The sequence below is a fragment of the Cervus elaphus genome, chromosome 32, assembly GCF_910594005.1.
Source record: "Cervus elaphus chromosome 32, mCerEla1.1, whole genome shotgun sequence".
In the NCBI taxonomy this organism is placed as follows: Eukaryota; Metazoa; Chordata; class Mammalia; order Artiodactyla; family Cervidae; genus Cervus; species Cervus elaphus.
This window is the reverse complement of record NC_057846.1, coordinates 34,440,942-34,457,365: the sequence shown is the minus strand read 5'-3', so window position 1 is coordinate 34,457,365 and position 16,424 is coordinate 34,440,942. Positions and strand designations below refer to the sequence as shown.

The window sequence follows — 16,424 nt, the reverse complement described above, 5'->3', positions numbered from 1 at the left end:
ATGGAATTTAGAAAGATGGTAACGATAACCCTATATGCAAAACAGAAAAAGAGACACAGAAGTACAGAACAGACTTTTGAACTCTGTGGGAGAAGGTGAGGGTGGGATGTTTCAAAAGAACAGCATGTATACTATCTATGGTGAAACAGATCACCAGCCCAGGTGGGATGCATGAGACAAGTGCTCCGGCCTGGTGCACTGGGTAGACCCAGAGGAATCGGGTGGAGAGGGAGGTGGGAGCGGGGATCGGGATGGGGAATACGTGTAAATCCATGGCTGATTCATATCAATGTATGACAAAACCCACTGAAATGTTGTGAAGTAACTAGCCTCCAACTAATAAAAAAAAAAAAATTAAAAAAAAAAAAGTACCACCTATGCTGCAGCATACAAATTGTAGTGTACATTACCGTAATTATCACTAAGTTCTAAAAATGTTTTAATTTCCAGTTTGAGTTTTCCCTTGATTGATGAGTTATTGTAAAACATTATTTTAAATTTCAAAATGAATGAGAATTTTTCTGCTTACCCTCTGTTTACTTCGAATTCAGTTACATTCTGGCCAGAAAATGTAGTGTGTTTGATATCAAGACACTAAAAATTTGAAACAGTCTAACACAGAGGTCAGAAAACTTTTCCTATAAATGGTCAGACAGCAAATAGCTTAGGTTTTGTGAACCATATGATCTCTGTGTCACAACTACTTAGCTCAACTTTGAAAACAGTCACAGATAACACATAAACAAAAGTACACATCTGTGTTCCAAGAAAACTTTATTTATGAAAACCAGCTGCAAGTGCATTTCGTCCAGGGGCCACAGTTTGCCAACCACTGCTTATAAATATACTACCTATGTTTGAGAAGTAGTCTCTAATTCAGTGCTCCCCAGCCATGATGTTGCAAATAGATTATAGCTGTGCTGAAGGCTAATCCCTTCAGACCGTAGAGTTCTGAACACAATCTAGACTCAAGTAGCTTCATGTGCTATACAAGTAATATCATTAACTATATGGGTCATGAAGTAAAAATGTCTGAGACATATTACTCTAACTGCTTGATATAGGCTTCTCTATATACCACAAATCGATAAATCAAACTTGTTACTGTATTAACCAGATTACCTATTGCTTCCTACTTTTTTATTTCTTAGCCTACCAAAAACTAAAAATTACATCAACCTCTCCTACTTTGGGGCATAGACTTGCATTATCGTGATATTGAATGGTCTGCCTTTGAAAAGAACAGAGATCATTCTGTTGTTTTTGAGATTGCAAAGAAGTACTGCATTTTGGACTCTTTTGTTGACTATGAGGGCTACCCCATTTCTTCTAAGGGATTCTTGCTCACAGTAGTAGACATAACAGTCATCTGAATTAAATTCGCCTGTTCTGGTCCATTTTAGTTCACTGATTCCTAAAATGTCGAAGTTCACTCTTGCCATCTCCTGTTTGACCACATCCATTTACCTTGATTCATGGACCTAACATTCCAGGTTCCGATGCAACAATGTTCTTTACAGCATTGGACTTTACTTCCATCACCAGTCACATCCACAACTGAGGGTTGTTTTTGCTTTGGCTCAGCCTCTTGAGTCTTTCTGGAGCTATTTCTCCACTCTTCTCCAGTAGCATATTGGGCACTATCGACCTGGGGAGTTCGTCTTTCAGTGTCATTATCTTTTGTTCTTTTCATACTGCTCATGGGGCTCTCAAGGCAAGAATACGAAAGTGGTTTGCCATCCCCTTCTCCAGTGGACCATATTTTGTCAGAACTCTCCACCATGACCCGTCCATCTTAGGTGGCCCTACACGGCATGGCTCATGGTTGTATTCAGTTAGAGAAGACTGTGATCCATGTGATAAGCTTGGTTAGTTTTCTGTGTAATCCAAGTATATACCTCAACCACAAATGCTGAAGAAGGTGAAGTTGAATGGTTCAATGCAAGACCTATAAGACCTTCTAGAACTAATACCAAAAAAAGATGTCCTTTTCATCACAGGGGACTAGAATGCAAAAGTAGGAAGTCAAGAGATACCTGGATCAACAGGCAAGTTTGGCCTTGGAGTACAGAATGAAACACGGCAAAGGCTAATAGAATTTTGTGAAGAGGATGCACTGGTCATCGCAAACACCCTCTTCCAATAACACAAGAGACAACTCTACACACGGACATCACCAGGTGGTCAATACTGAAATCAGACTGATTATATTCTTTGCAGCCAAAGATGCAGAAGCTCTATACAGTCAGCAAAAACAACACTGGGAGCTGACCATGGCTCTGATCATGAGCTCCTTAATGTAAAATTCAGACTTTAACTGAAGCCAAGTAGGGAAAACCATTCAGGTATGACCTAAATCAAATCCCTTACGATTATACAGTGGATGTGGCAAATGGATTCAAGGGATTAGATCTGACAGAGTGCCTGAAGAACTATGGACAGAGGTTTGTGATGCTGTACAGGAGGCCGTGATCAAGAACATCCCCAAGAAAAAGAAATGCAAAAGGCAAAATGGTTGTCTGAGGAGGCCTGACAAATAGCTGAGAAAAGAAGAGAAGCGAAAAGCAAAGGAGAAAATCTGAACACAGAGTTCCAAAGAATAGCATGAAGAGATAAAAAAAAGCCTTCCAAAGTGATCACTGCAAAGAACTAGAGGAAAACAAGAGAATGGGAAAGACTAGAGATCTCTTCAAGAAAATTAAGAGATACCAAGGGAACATTTCATACAAAGATGAGCACAATAAAGGACAGAAATGGAATGGACCTAACAGAAGCAGAAGATATTAAGAAGAGGTGGTAAGAATACACAGAAGAACTACACAAAAAAAGATGTTAATGACCCAGATAACCACGATGGTGTGATCACTCACCGAGAGCCAGACATCCTGGAGTGCTAAGTCAAGTGGGCCTTAGGAAACATCACTATGAACAAAGAGAGGGGAAGTGATGGAATTCCAACTGAGCTATTTCAAATCCTAAAAGATGATGCTGTGAAAGTGCTGCACTCAATATGCCAGCAAATTTGGAAAACTCAACAGTGGTCACAGGATGGGAAAAGTCAGTTTTCATTCCAATCCCAAAGAAAGGAAATGCCAAAGAATGCTCAAACTACTGCACAACTGCACTCATCTCACACGCTTAGCAAAGTAATGCTCAAAATTCTCCAAACTAGGCTTTAAGAGTACATGAACCGAGAACTTCCAGATATTCAAGCTGGATTTAGAAAACGCAGAGGAACCATAGATCAAATTGCCATCCTCTGCTGGACTGCAGAAAAAACAAGAGAATTCCACCAAAACATCTACTTCTGCTTCATTGTTTATGCAAAAGCCTTTGACTGTGTGGATCACAACAAACTGGAAAATTCTTAAAGAGATGGGAATACCAGACCACCTGACCTGCCTCCTAAGAAATCTGTATGCTGCTCAGGAAGCAATAGTTAGAACCAGACATGGATCAACGGACTGGTTCCAAATTGGAAAAGGAGTACATCAAGGCTATATATTGTCACCCTGTTTATTTAACCTATATACATCATGCGAAATGCTGGGCTGGATGAATTACAAGCTGGAATCAAGATTGCTGGCAAAAATATCAATAACCTCAGAAATGCAGATGACACCACCTTTATGGCAGAAAGTGAAGAGGAACTCAAGAACCACTTGATTAAAATGAAAGAGGAGAGTGAAAAAGCTGGCTTAAAACTCAACATTCAAAAAACTAAGATCATGGCATCTGGTCCCATCACTTCATGGCAAACAGTGGAAACAATGGAAACTGAGAGACTTCATTTTTGGGGGCTCCAAAATCACTGCAGATGGTGACTGCAGCCATGAAATTAAAAGACGTTTGCTTCTTGGAAGAAAAGTTATGACCAATCTAGCATATTAAAAAGCAGAGACTACTTTGCCGATAAAGGTTCATCTAGTCAAAGCTATGATTTTTCCAGTAGTTATATATGGATGTGAGAGTTGGGACCATAAAGACAGCTGAGCACTGAAGAATTGATGGTTTTGAACTGTGGTGCTGGAAAAGACTCTTGAGAGTTCCTTGGACTGTAAGGAGATCAAATCCTAAAGGAAATCAGTCCTGAATATTCATTGGAAGGCCTGATGCTGAAGTTGAAGCTCCAATACTGTAGCCAGCTGATGCAAAGAACTAACTCACTGGAAAAGATCCTGATACTGGGAAAGATTGAAGGCAGGAGGAGAAGGGGACAACAGAGGATGAGATGGTTGGATGGCATCACCTACTCAACGGACATGATTCTGAGCCAGCTCCAGGACAGGGAAGCCTGGCGTGCTGTAGTCCATGGGGTCACAAACAGTCGCACACGACTGAGTGACTGAACTGACCTGAACTGAAATCCTACTTTGATGGTAAATTTGTCGATTTTTTTCCAGCTATTATGTCAGTCGGGTGCTTTACATATTTGTAGGGGTTTTCTTGTTTAAGGTGCCATTAAGAATTTTCAAGGAACTGGTCCATTTTATCTAAATTACTGAATGTATGTGCACTGAATTACTCATAGTGTTTTCTCATTATCCTTTTAATGTCTGTGGAATTCCTCTTTCATTCCAGATATTGGTAATCTGTCTCTTCTTTTGTTTTTTTTTTTTTTCCTTTTTAGGAGTCTCTGTCAATTTTATTGACCTTTTCAAAGAATGAGCTTTTGAGTTCAGTGCTTTTCTCAATTGTTTTCCTATTTTCTATTTCACTGATTTAGTCCCTTATCTTTACTCTTTCCTTTCTTTTTTTTTTTTTTTTTTTTGGCTGCCTTTAAGCTTACTTTATCTCTATTTGCTAGTTTCTTAAGGTAGAAGCTTAATTACTAATTTGAAATCTTTCTTCTATTGTAAGTATTTAATGCTCTAATTTTCCATTTCCGTATCACTTTAGTTCTATCCCATATATTTTGCATTTTCATTTCACTCAGTTCAAAATATTTTCTGACTTAACTAGTGACTTCCTCTTTGACAAGATTATTTAGTAGTGTGTTGCTTAATTTCCAAGTATTTGGAGACTTGCCTCTTATCTTTCTATTGATTTCTAGTTTCATTCCATTTTAGTTAGAAAATATATTCTGTATAAATACAAATCTTTTAAGTGTGTTAATACTGGTTTTATGACCCAAAATACAGTCTATTTTCAAGAACATTACAGTTGCACCTGAAAAGAATGTGTAGTTCCTGTTGACAAACGGTCTATAAAAGTCAATTAGATCCAGATTTCAGACCTGTCAATCCTTACAAACAGCATGAGCCAATTCCTTAAAATCAACCTCTCTCTCTCATTTATTCTCATTCTCTGTATATATGTGTGAGTATGTGTATATACACAAATGTGATCTGTTTCTCTGGAGAACCCTGACTAATACATTCATAAATTGACTGTTTTATCACCATGTAATATCCTTCTGTAACCCTGGTAATACTTTTTCCCCAAAATCTTCATTATCTGCCATTAAAAATAACTCCAGCTTTCTTTTGATTAATGTCTTCATGGTATACAGCTATACAGTTTTTTATCTTTTTTTTTTCAATTCTTATTTATTTTTTAATTGGAGTTTAACTGCTTTACAATGTATGTATCCTTTTATTTTTAATCAACTTATATAATTATATCTGTAGTGAATTTTTTGTAGACTGCATATGGTTGGGTCATATTTTTAAACCAATTCTAACAATTTCTTTAGATGGAGTCTTTAGACCATTTGCATTTAATGTAACTATTGATATGTTTAGATTTAGGTCTACCATCTTATTGGTTTACCTCTCTATAAAAGTAAAATGTTATAATACTGCTTGCTTTGTCCTCTTTTTAAATAAATAAATTCATTATTTAGTTTTTTTAAAAACTGCAATAAAAAATCAATTTAAAATCATTTGAAAAGGAAAAGAAAGAAACAAAGGAAGATTTTTAGAATGTCCATCTAGAAGAAAAACGTACCTGGACCTGCAATTATCACAGCAGTTTTCAGTTCCCATAATTCCTGCGGAGGCCTTTCGTAGTTGTTTGTCTTCAAAATGAGACAAGATGATTCTACCCAAGACAAAATTTAAAATTAAATAAAAGAACAAAAACATATATGTTAAATTCATTGTTGAAAATAATGAGGAGAAATCAACATTAACTGATTCAGCTGAGACCTCATTATTTTGCTTCACTTTATTGAGGCACAAAGAAAGTTGCCTTAAAAATTCAGCACATATGTAACAACAGCAAATATTTTCTAAGTATTTCTAATTATTCTGTAAAACATTTTTCTTAAGAGTATCATCTATATATCCTTGTTATTAAGTGATATAAAATAAACAATACCTACAGTCGCCTACACTTGCTGGAATAAAGATATTTTTCCATCTTCGCCATCATCTTTAATTTGTATAATCGAAACTTTTCACTGCGTATCTCACCAAGGAGGTGCCTGTCAATTAAAAATATCACAGTAATATTAAAATTGTATTAGCAGTTTATTTATTACTGCTTATTTTTTGTAACCTAAAATATCCACACCACTAACAAGACAAAAAATATTTCTATCATCTCAGAAAGTTATTGGATCCCTTTCCAGTCAATGCCCCCACAAGAGCTAGGCATTTTTCTGATTTTTATGAAAATTGCCTTTTAAAGAATGCTGCTGCTAAGTCACTTCAGTTGTGTCCGACTCTGTGGGACCCCATTCCTGGGATTCTCCAGGCAAGAACACTGGGGTGGGTTGCCATTTCCTTCTCCAATGTATAAGAGTGAAAAGTGAAAGTGAAGTCACTCAGTCATGTCTGACTCTTTGTGACCCCATGGACTGCAGCCTACCAGGCTCCTCCGTCCATGGGATTTTCCAGGCAAGAGTACTGGAGTGGGGTGCCATTGCCTTCTCCTTGAAGGAAGGCTACCTATGTCCAAATATCAACTTTTTCATTGCCTATGAAAAACTGGTTAACACTCTAAAGTTGTTTTTCATTTTGGCGTATATGCTACTTCCTTTTTTGGCAATCGTTCTACTGTTCATGAATTTTTATATTTTTTTATATTTTATATAAATTTTAATATAAATTTATATAGATTTTTATATATAAATTTATATAAATTTTATATTTTTCCAGTAAAAGATTAAAGTTATTTTACATGAGAAACTAAGGCATCTAATCTATATAAGGAATACTGAAAACACTCATGATCCAAATATGAGCCTTTACCACTTCAGCTCTTCAGAAAACTTCTCAGCCTTCTAAAAACTACCTCTTTGTATTATGGGGTTTTACCGGACATCACTGCACATAGAACAACAGACTGGTTTCAAATTGGGAAAGGAGTACGTCAAGGCTGTATATTGTCACCCTGCTTAGTTAACTTATATGCAGAGTACATCATGCGAAATGCTGGGCTGGATGAAGCACAGCTGGAATCAAGATTGCCAGGAGAAATATCAATAACCTTAGATACGCAGATGACACAACCCTTATGGCAGAAAGCAAAGAAGAACTAAAAAGCCTCTTGATTAAAATGAAAGAGGAGAGTGAAAAATTTGACTTAAAACTCAACATTCAAAAAACTAAGATCATGGCATCCGGTCCCATTACTTCATGGCAAATCGATAGGTAACAATGGAAACAGTGAGAGACTTTATTTTTTGGGACTCCAAAATGACTACAGATGGTGACTGCAGCCATGAAACTAAAGACACTTGCTCCTTGGAAGAAAATCTATGACAAACCTAGATAGCATATTAAAAAGCAGAGACATTCATTACTTTGCCAACAAAGGTCCATCTAGTCAAAGCTATGGTTTTTCCAGTAGTCATGTATGGATATGGATATGGACTATAAAGAAAGCTGAGCGCCAAAGAATTGATGCTTCTGAATGGTGGTGTTGGAGAAGACTCTTGAGAGTCCCATGGACAGCAAGGAGATCCAACCAGTCAATCCAAAGGAAATCAGTCCTAAATACTCACTGGAAGGACTGACGCTGAAGCTGAAACTCCAATACTTTGGCCACCTGATGCAAAGAACTGACTCATTGGAAAAGACCCTGATGCTGGGAAAGATTGAAGATGGAAGGAGAAGGGGATGACAGAAAATGAGATGGTAGGATGGCATCACCGACTGGATAGACATGAGTTTGAGTAGGCTCTGGGAGGTGGTGATGGACAGGGAAGCCTGGCGTGCTACAGTCCATGGGGTTGCAAAGAGTTGGACAAGACTGAGCCACTGAACTGAACTGACTGACCAGACATCAGAAAATTATCAAAATTAAGTTCCTCCCTCAAACTTCTTTCCCCATAATGCTGAATTTATATAAACTTTTAAAATAACACAAAAGACTTTTTTTAAAGTATCACTCCTATACCTTATGCTGACTCTCTTAATTTTACTCTTCTGTGAAGAAATTCCATGACTATCACATATTAGATGATGAGAATCTCCCAAATAGACTTTGCATATCTTTCCAAGAATAAATATAAGTCTGAGTTGAATAGGTTACAAATATTTCAAAAGAAAACAACCCAACCTACAAGATCTAGGTGATAATACTTCTCCTCATCAAAAGGGAACTGATTCACTCATATTTTGACTATACAACCTTCTGACTGATAAAAGTACTGACAGAAGTACAATTCTTAAGGATGATACCAAGAGGGAATCCAGTTAGAGGTCTGGAAAGTCTGAACACACAAATGACCTCTTATTCAAAAATTCTTATCCACTGACACCACCAACCACTGTACCCTTCCATGTAATTTCTCTAAAAAGTCTCTTCCAACGACTGACTCTAGTTCCTAGTTCAGCCATCCAATGTCATTCCTAGCTCATGGGCTAAAAATTTGGTCCCTATTTTGCAATGATTTGTTTGTTTGAGTCACCTCCTTTTCCTCAGAAAGAACAAAGGAAACAAATGCCCACACTCTGAGAACAAGATCCCTTATTTTTGGTTCCAATGACCAAGACTTAACACATCAGTTTTGCTAACAAATTGAAGGAAATAAAATAACAAGTTTCTAACAACAAATCAAATGAATATTTGTTCTTCTTCTGGGACTACCAAAATAGTTAATGTATAATATTCCACAGAGTAAAAAGAAGTTGAAAAAGAATAAATATTCTGAAAGCAATACCCTAACTAGAAATCAGTTGGAGCCAGTGGAAGACTTATTAAACTGAGATTAATTTGCAAATTATCCCCTTTAAACAAAGATTACAGTAACTATCTGGGGTTTGATTGTTTCAAATAATGACTAGCAACTGCAGACACTGAGACTTTGCCAACAGTATGGCTTCTATGATAAAAAAATTTTAGTTGCATATTTACACTGATGACCAGACAAGTTTCTTCTCTTAGTCACAGGATTCTAGCATAAGACAGGCTCTAAACATTTCATGAATTACAGTGATCTTTTCATCTGAAAATCAGCTATTCCATTTATTCTAAAACTCTCTCTTCTCTAATAGAAGAGGTTTGTCATAGGATAGCACAGATTGGGGCCTCGATCCTTGCTGAAATATTTTTTATGCTGATTTACCCTACAGTTTTATTTCCTGTAGTATGGATACAAAGAACAACCTGTCTGTATTAAAGATTCAAGTATGGGTTTTCTGGCAACACTATTTGATTACTGCTCACTGTTAACCTCCGTTATATCTTAATGAGATAACCATTTAAAATATCTTTGAGACTCAGATAAACAGAAATTGTATCCACTGATGAACCTGACAAGCCACAATACAAAACTTAAGTTGTTAAGTCTTCAGCGTCTTTAACACAATGCACAAATAAAATCAGAACTAGTAGGAATGAACTTATGTTTGATACAATCCCAAATGTTTTTAACAACCCCAAATTTAATAGTGGTATGCAAAGCTGTGTTCTATCCCAATTATTTTAAATTAGCTTATAAAAAGCTTTACAAAGACACTAGTGTCAAAGGCATAACAATAAGAAACAAAAGCTACTGACTATTCCTAAAAGGAGAAGCTTAAAATTTATAGCAAACATTCTTACCTAATTAATCTCTATTCTTCTCTCATACCTCAAGTTAACTCATTAGTTCCTCAAGGAAGACTTACCTGATCTTTATAAGTGGGTAAACACACACCTAATATTACACTGGCTATTCAAGGCAAATTTCCTTCATAGCACATAATAGCTATACCATTACACATATTTGCACGATCCTTTCCAAAAGAACTTTTGGTTATTGAAATTTTCAAACACAAAGAGAGCAGTAAAATGAACCCTATGTACCCACAGTTGTATGATTCTGTGATTAAGATCTGTCACTCCCATTGTATAGTAAACACTATAAAAACAGGTACTATTTACATCTATTTTTATTTACCATTGGACACTCAGCACAGAGCATAATGCTTGGGACATAGTGTTAAAAAAAATTGTTGAGTAATAAATAAAAATAAAAACTCTATTAGATAGGCACTCTCACTACTTTAATAAAATGGCCAATAAGTCCACCACATACATGTTTCTTATCTTGAATTTTTTTTCCTATGGGTGAAGGAATAAATTGGCAAATCCTGCCACTAAAATTCTGCAAGATGAAGTTTTCTTTTCAACATCAATCTCACAGAACATAAATGCCAACAAAATACCTGTTTAGTATTTAAGTAGTAAGGCTTTCCTGCCTCTAAATACTAAGCGCAGTATTTTTCCATGGCAGTCAGTCAGTACAGAGCAACATGATCACTCACATGGGCAAGGAGAGCAGACATGCTCTCACAGAACAAACAAAAGAAACAAAAATGGTAATTAGAGCCAAACTGGAATTGACAGAAATCATTTGGAATAAGCACCACGGCAGCATGAGAAGAAAAAAACAAAATAAATGGTATCTAAAGTAACTATGGCTGAAGACATATCAAAACTTGAGAGAACTGAAGAGAAAAACAAATCATCAACGAACAACATTTTGAAAGTGTTCCACAAGATCTACATTACATTCCCAGTATAGTGCTGGTTTAGTTAAATCTTCACACAAAGATGTATACATGAAATGAGTTCATCTCCTCTGGGTGGCAACTCACCACAAATCTTCTTAAACGTCTTGGGTTTTCTTTTGGTTTTAAATGCACTTACACATATTAGTTTAAATTTTGAATGTTGCCTCAAATACTTGAAGTTCATATGGAAAGAAGGAAATCTGCAAGGGTGAAAGCAATGAATGTTTTTACCGATTTAGGTTCATGTCTGCTGGAGCCCAGAGAACGTGACAAGAACTTTGAAGTCCATCTCGGCCAGCTCTACCAATCTCCTGGTAATAGGATTCCATTTCCTTAGGAGCACCGTAATGAATGACTTGGCGAATGTCAGCTTTATTAATGCCCATTCCAAAAGCTACGGTAGCGATGACACACTGCAGATAAATAACGACAGAGTTTGACAAACATTTAGCGGAACTAAAACCTTACATGTTTCCCTTTGGTAAGTACAATTAGTTCATCCATTACAGTCCCGGGCATGCAACTGAATTTAATATGAAAGTGAAAGTAAAGTCACTCAGTCGTGTCCGACTCTTTGCAACCCCACGGACTGTAGCCCGCCAGGCTCCTCCATCCATGGGATTTTCTAAGCAAGAATACTGGAGTGGGTTGCCATTTCCTTCTCCAGAGGGTCTTCCCGACCCAGGGATCAAACCTGGATCTCCTGCATTGCAGGCCGACTCTTTACCATCTGAGCCACCAGGGAATTTAATATAATTTTGACAAATCACTTACAGCTTAAAAAACTATCTGCCCAATTTACAGATTTAGGACTGGTGACCATCAAATAGGATGTGTTCCCTTTCTACAAAAAGCAGCGAATATCATGGTTCTTTTAAAAGCATATAAATACAGGACACAAAAGAGACTCTTAAAATATTTATTATAGTAAATGAGCCTTTGGGTTATTTTGAAGTTTCAAGACTGCATCTTAATTTTTCTAGCAGTAGTCTAAGGTAGAAAGACAGGTGTGGGGCATGCTCAGTTGTGTCTGACTCTTTGTGACCCCAGGACTGTAGTCCACCAGGCTTCTCTGTCCATAGGATCCTTCAGGCAAGAATCATGGAGTGGGTAACCATTCCCTCCTCCAGGGGAGCTTCCCAACCCAGGGGTCGAACCCCGGGTCTCCTACATCATAGGAGGATTCTTAACCATCTGAGCCACCAGGGAAGCTAAAGGCAGAAGGAAGCTGCTCATTAAAGATATAGAATGAAATATGAATTTCTCCCTGCAAATTTAAAAGGATAAAACTGGTATAACAGGAACGAATATACAGAGGTGAGATTTACATGACTAGGGGAAATTCTAGGGGAAAATTAGTGATAATTGTCAAAAAAAACTAAACACATTTCTTGAAAGGTATTAATTAGAATACAAAAAATGTACAAGCAACTCTAAGTATACTACATGCCTTACATATAAAGAGCATTTATAAAGAATACAGAAACATAATATTTGAGTATACTGATCTAATCAAAATTATGATATTAATATATTGGGTAAAGAGGGGGCAGAAACTTCTGGATGCAATGAGAAGGGCAGGAAAGGATGTCAAAGAGCTACACTTTCACCTTTCATAGTGGGGAATTGAGAGATAATGCCTAAATCTAACAGGCAAATAATAAGTAAACTAGTAGCAGCACAAGCAAATTATTGCAAGATACAGTGGCAAACACCAAAGGGATACGCTAAAAAAGCTAAGAGTAGGAAAAAGAAGCAGGAAGGAATGATGGCTTATACTTTTCATTTTAAGCACCAGAGAACTATTTAGTTTGTTAAACTATGTGTGTGCATAAGTGGTAAATATTAAAGGGCCATTTGAAACAAAAACGTGTTAAGAGGTACCAAGAGTAGAAAAAAAAGAAAGGCAGGAAGGACAAATAAAGGGAAGTATGAGAAATATGAAAGAAAATAAACATAGGAATGGAAATAATATTAAGAAAAAGCTTTGTGTGAATACAACTAGTCAGTTTTACTATATTTGAGTAAAAAAGCAATCTAATAATAATCCCAATACTTATGTTTTAAATGTTATTTCTTATTCAATTTTTCCAACTTTATTGATATAACTGAATTATAACATTATGTAAGTTTACCATATATAACATGATTTGATATACATATATATTGTGACATGATTGATAACTTTAGTAAGGTTAACACCTCCATCACCTCACATGATTACTGTATGTATGTATATGTATGTGTGTCTATGTGTGTGTATGATGAAAATTTTTAAGATCTAATTTTTTTCATGACACTATCTTTAAAAGAGATCAATCTATTCTACAGATATGATTTTCAAAATATCATTAGAACTTCTCAGGTGTAAACAAAAATACTTTATCAAGTAATTTACTCATAACCTCATCCCAAAAAGGAAAGGAATTCAAGCCATCTTGAAAAGGCAAATAAAATACAAAGGACATAAAATTAAAAGCCAGGATTAAAAGACTGATCACAGACTTAAAACGCAAATCTACATCCAAATGTGGTTAGATTTCATTATGAAATATAGGAAAGAAAAAAAATCTCGTCTTCCTCATGTCTCTAGGAGATGTTTCTATCTAAATAAATAATTAGTAATACGCCAAGACAGAAGAAACCACTGGTCAATTATTGACGCAAAGATCAATTGTTAAGATTTAGTAAGCAGCAGCTAATGAACTTTATCTGATAATTTTCAAGCTTCAGAGATAACAGAATAAACATATAAGCATTTAAGGATTTGGAGAAAACCTCTATTCCAGGCAGCTGTGATAGCTGGTCTTGCTTTGGAAAGAAGAGGAAGAAAGAGAACAGATGCCTCCAGGCAGATACATACTGCAGCCTGAAAATGCACAATGAGCTGCATGTGCAAAGTTCTAGATACATAGGAAGTGGATGATCTATTGGACAGAAAATGCAAAACGGAAGCTAAGTTCCTCTCAATTTGAGATGAGGACTATTCCAGGCGTATATTGACAGGGGGTGGATATGTTAATAGTGTTGATTTAAACCTACTCCCATGTTTCAATTGAAATCCTCCAAAATAATCCTCGTGACACCCACTGAACCAGGATTCTAACCATAAGAATCTCAGCCGCAGCACCTCCTGTGAACTTCACCCATACCTTTCTTCTCTCCTTCAGATCAATACTACTTAGTGCTCCCGGTCCAATGTTTCTGTAATACTACTATCTTGCTCAAAAACAGAGCAGTCTGTCGCAGTGGTTTTCAAGTTCTGTTTTGCAGAATTCTGAAGATTTTAAGACAACCCCCAAGACACTGACATGGTGTCAGGGACGTTCCTGGACTTGGTTCTCCATCACATCAACTTCAACAAGGCCATTTCTACTTTAATCTGTCCTACCTGTTAGATGGAATTTCATTTAAATAAAAAAATCCTACAGCGTGTCTGGAAAAAATAAGGGAACTTCACACCAACTCCAGCTTGCCTCTCTGCAAAGTTTTAAGATCCTCTATAACCTGGGCAAACAACCAATCCAACTCTCTCCCTAAGTCTCCACCTGTTCCTGCCATTTTACCCATACTTGTGTCCCTCCTACTCCAGACTTCATCTCCAACCACTGCAAACTACTCACAATTCCTTGAACCCAGTATGCTCTCTTATATCAAAGTGCCTTGCACACATCAGTCCTTCTTCCAGGAATTCTATAATCAATTCCTTATCCTTCATCACCCCCAGCCACGCATACCTGATGAACTTCTGTTCACTTGTTCAGATTCTACTCAAACTGCTTATTCCTGGGTGTACAACTTCATTTGACAATCTACCTTAACAGCTTGTGTCCCCTCCTCTGTGAACCTAAACACCATTCTATGTATAGGCTGCCATTGATACCAGCCTGCAACAGTTTTCTTACCTATCTTCCATGTTTTACACTGATTCTATCACAGTGACAGCTTTATGCGCATCAAAACGGTACTCAAATGTATATGCACGAATGAATCACCTGGATGCACACCTGAAATTTTTTAATATACATTGCTGTTTTCCCATTTTCGGGCTCGTGCTCAGTCATGTCGAACTGGACCCCATGAACTGTAGCCCACCAGGCTCCTCTGTCCATGGAACTTTCCAGGCAACTAATACTGGAATGGGTTGCCATTTCCTACTCCAGGGGATCTTCCCAACCCAGGGACCGAACCCACAACTCTTATGTCTCCTGCATTGGCAGGGGGATTCTTTACCACTGCAATTTTAAACAAATAATATTTCATGATTAAATTATGAAGTTCAATTCCAACTTTAAAGAAACTTTTAATTTTTAACAGCGTATAGTTGACTTACAATGTTGTTTTACAATGTGTTAGTTTCTGCCGTACAGTAAAGTGAATCGGGTATACATATACCCCCTCTTTTTTAGAGTCCATTCCCATACAGGTCATTACAGAGTTCTGAACAGTTACTTGTGCTGTATCATAGGTCCCTATTAGTTCCTATTAGTTAGTCCTATTATTTTATATATAGTATGTATATGTGATATTAACAAAACATTGTAAATCAACTATACTCTAATATAAGATATACTTTAAAAATTTTAAAAAAATTAATTAAAAACCAAAAAACATTATCCCTCCATGGGGGTGGGGGGGCAGGGGTGGGCGAGGAAGTTGGGGAACACAAAGAAAATGTTCAATAAAGATTCATAAATAACTATTATAGAAATATCTATTTCCAGTATGGGGAAAAGACAGTAATGATGATCCATCTTCACACCTGAATTTCATCTCTCAAGAACCTATGATGAACTTGTTTCCTTAAGTTAACACTCAGTCCTGCATGGTATGCTCCACAGGCTAACTTCAGTTTTTTAAGTTCAGCTGTAACTTGTTCTGTCATTTTTCTGGAAGGACAATAGATGATAGTTGGACCTTCAAATTCCCAAGCAGAACTGAAGAAAAAGAAGAGCAAAAGGACAAATATATATATATATATATGTTTGAGTTTTACGTGATTTAATTTTCCCTTCTTTTTAAATTTTTAATTTAATTTCATGTTTAAATTTTAATTTACATTTTCCTTTCAGTAAAAAACTGAAAGGAGAATGCATATAAAAAACAATGATATATTTTTAAAAAAAAACTGATATATTTAAGAAAAATCTAAAACATTTTGGACACTCAGATGTGGAAATAAATTATGTTAAACAAAAACACCACTGACTTCAGTTTTTTATTCAAATTAAAACCAGAGACAAGTTTATTTATTGAAGCAGAAGCCTTGCTAAAAACCAACAAACTAATGGAAATACAATTACCATCCTTTTGGAAATGCAGAACACTAGTTTAACAATTACTCTTATACAAGAAATGTAATATTTACAAAGAATAAATTTTTACATTATTCTTATCTCTCTTATGATTGTAAAATTGAATTTCTATATGTTTACCAAAAAAAACAAGAACTTTCATGTAATAATAAGAGATCAT

General features: G+C 36.3%; 1 protein-coding gene across 10 annotated transcripts in view; it reads right to left on the bottom strand.

The window, feature by feature from the left end:
- WRN (WRN RecQ like helicase) overlaps positions 1-16,424 on the bottom strand; it is a 125,491-nt gene that overhangs the window by 37,208 nt on the left and 71,859 nt on the right. For all 10 annotated transcript variants that reach the window (XM_043893944.1, XM_043893940.1, XM_043893945.1 and 7 more), the window contains 4 exons: positions 15,712-15,886; positions 11,181-11,362; positions 6,326-6,427; positions 5,950-6,042 (listed from right to left, as the gene is read on the bottom strand). In XM_043893944.1, the coding sequence (XP_043749879.1) occupies positions 5,950-6,042; positions 6,326-6,427; positions 11,181-11,362; positions 15,712-15,886 (552 nt within the window). The remainder of the gene's footprint in view (positions 1-5,949; positions 6,043-6,325; positions 6,428-11,180; positions 11,363-15,711; positions 15,887-16,424) is intronic.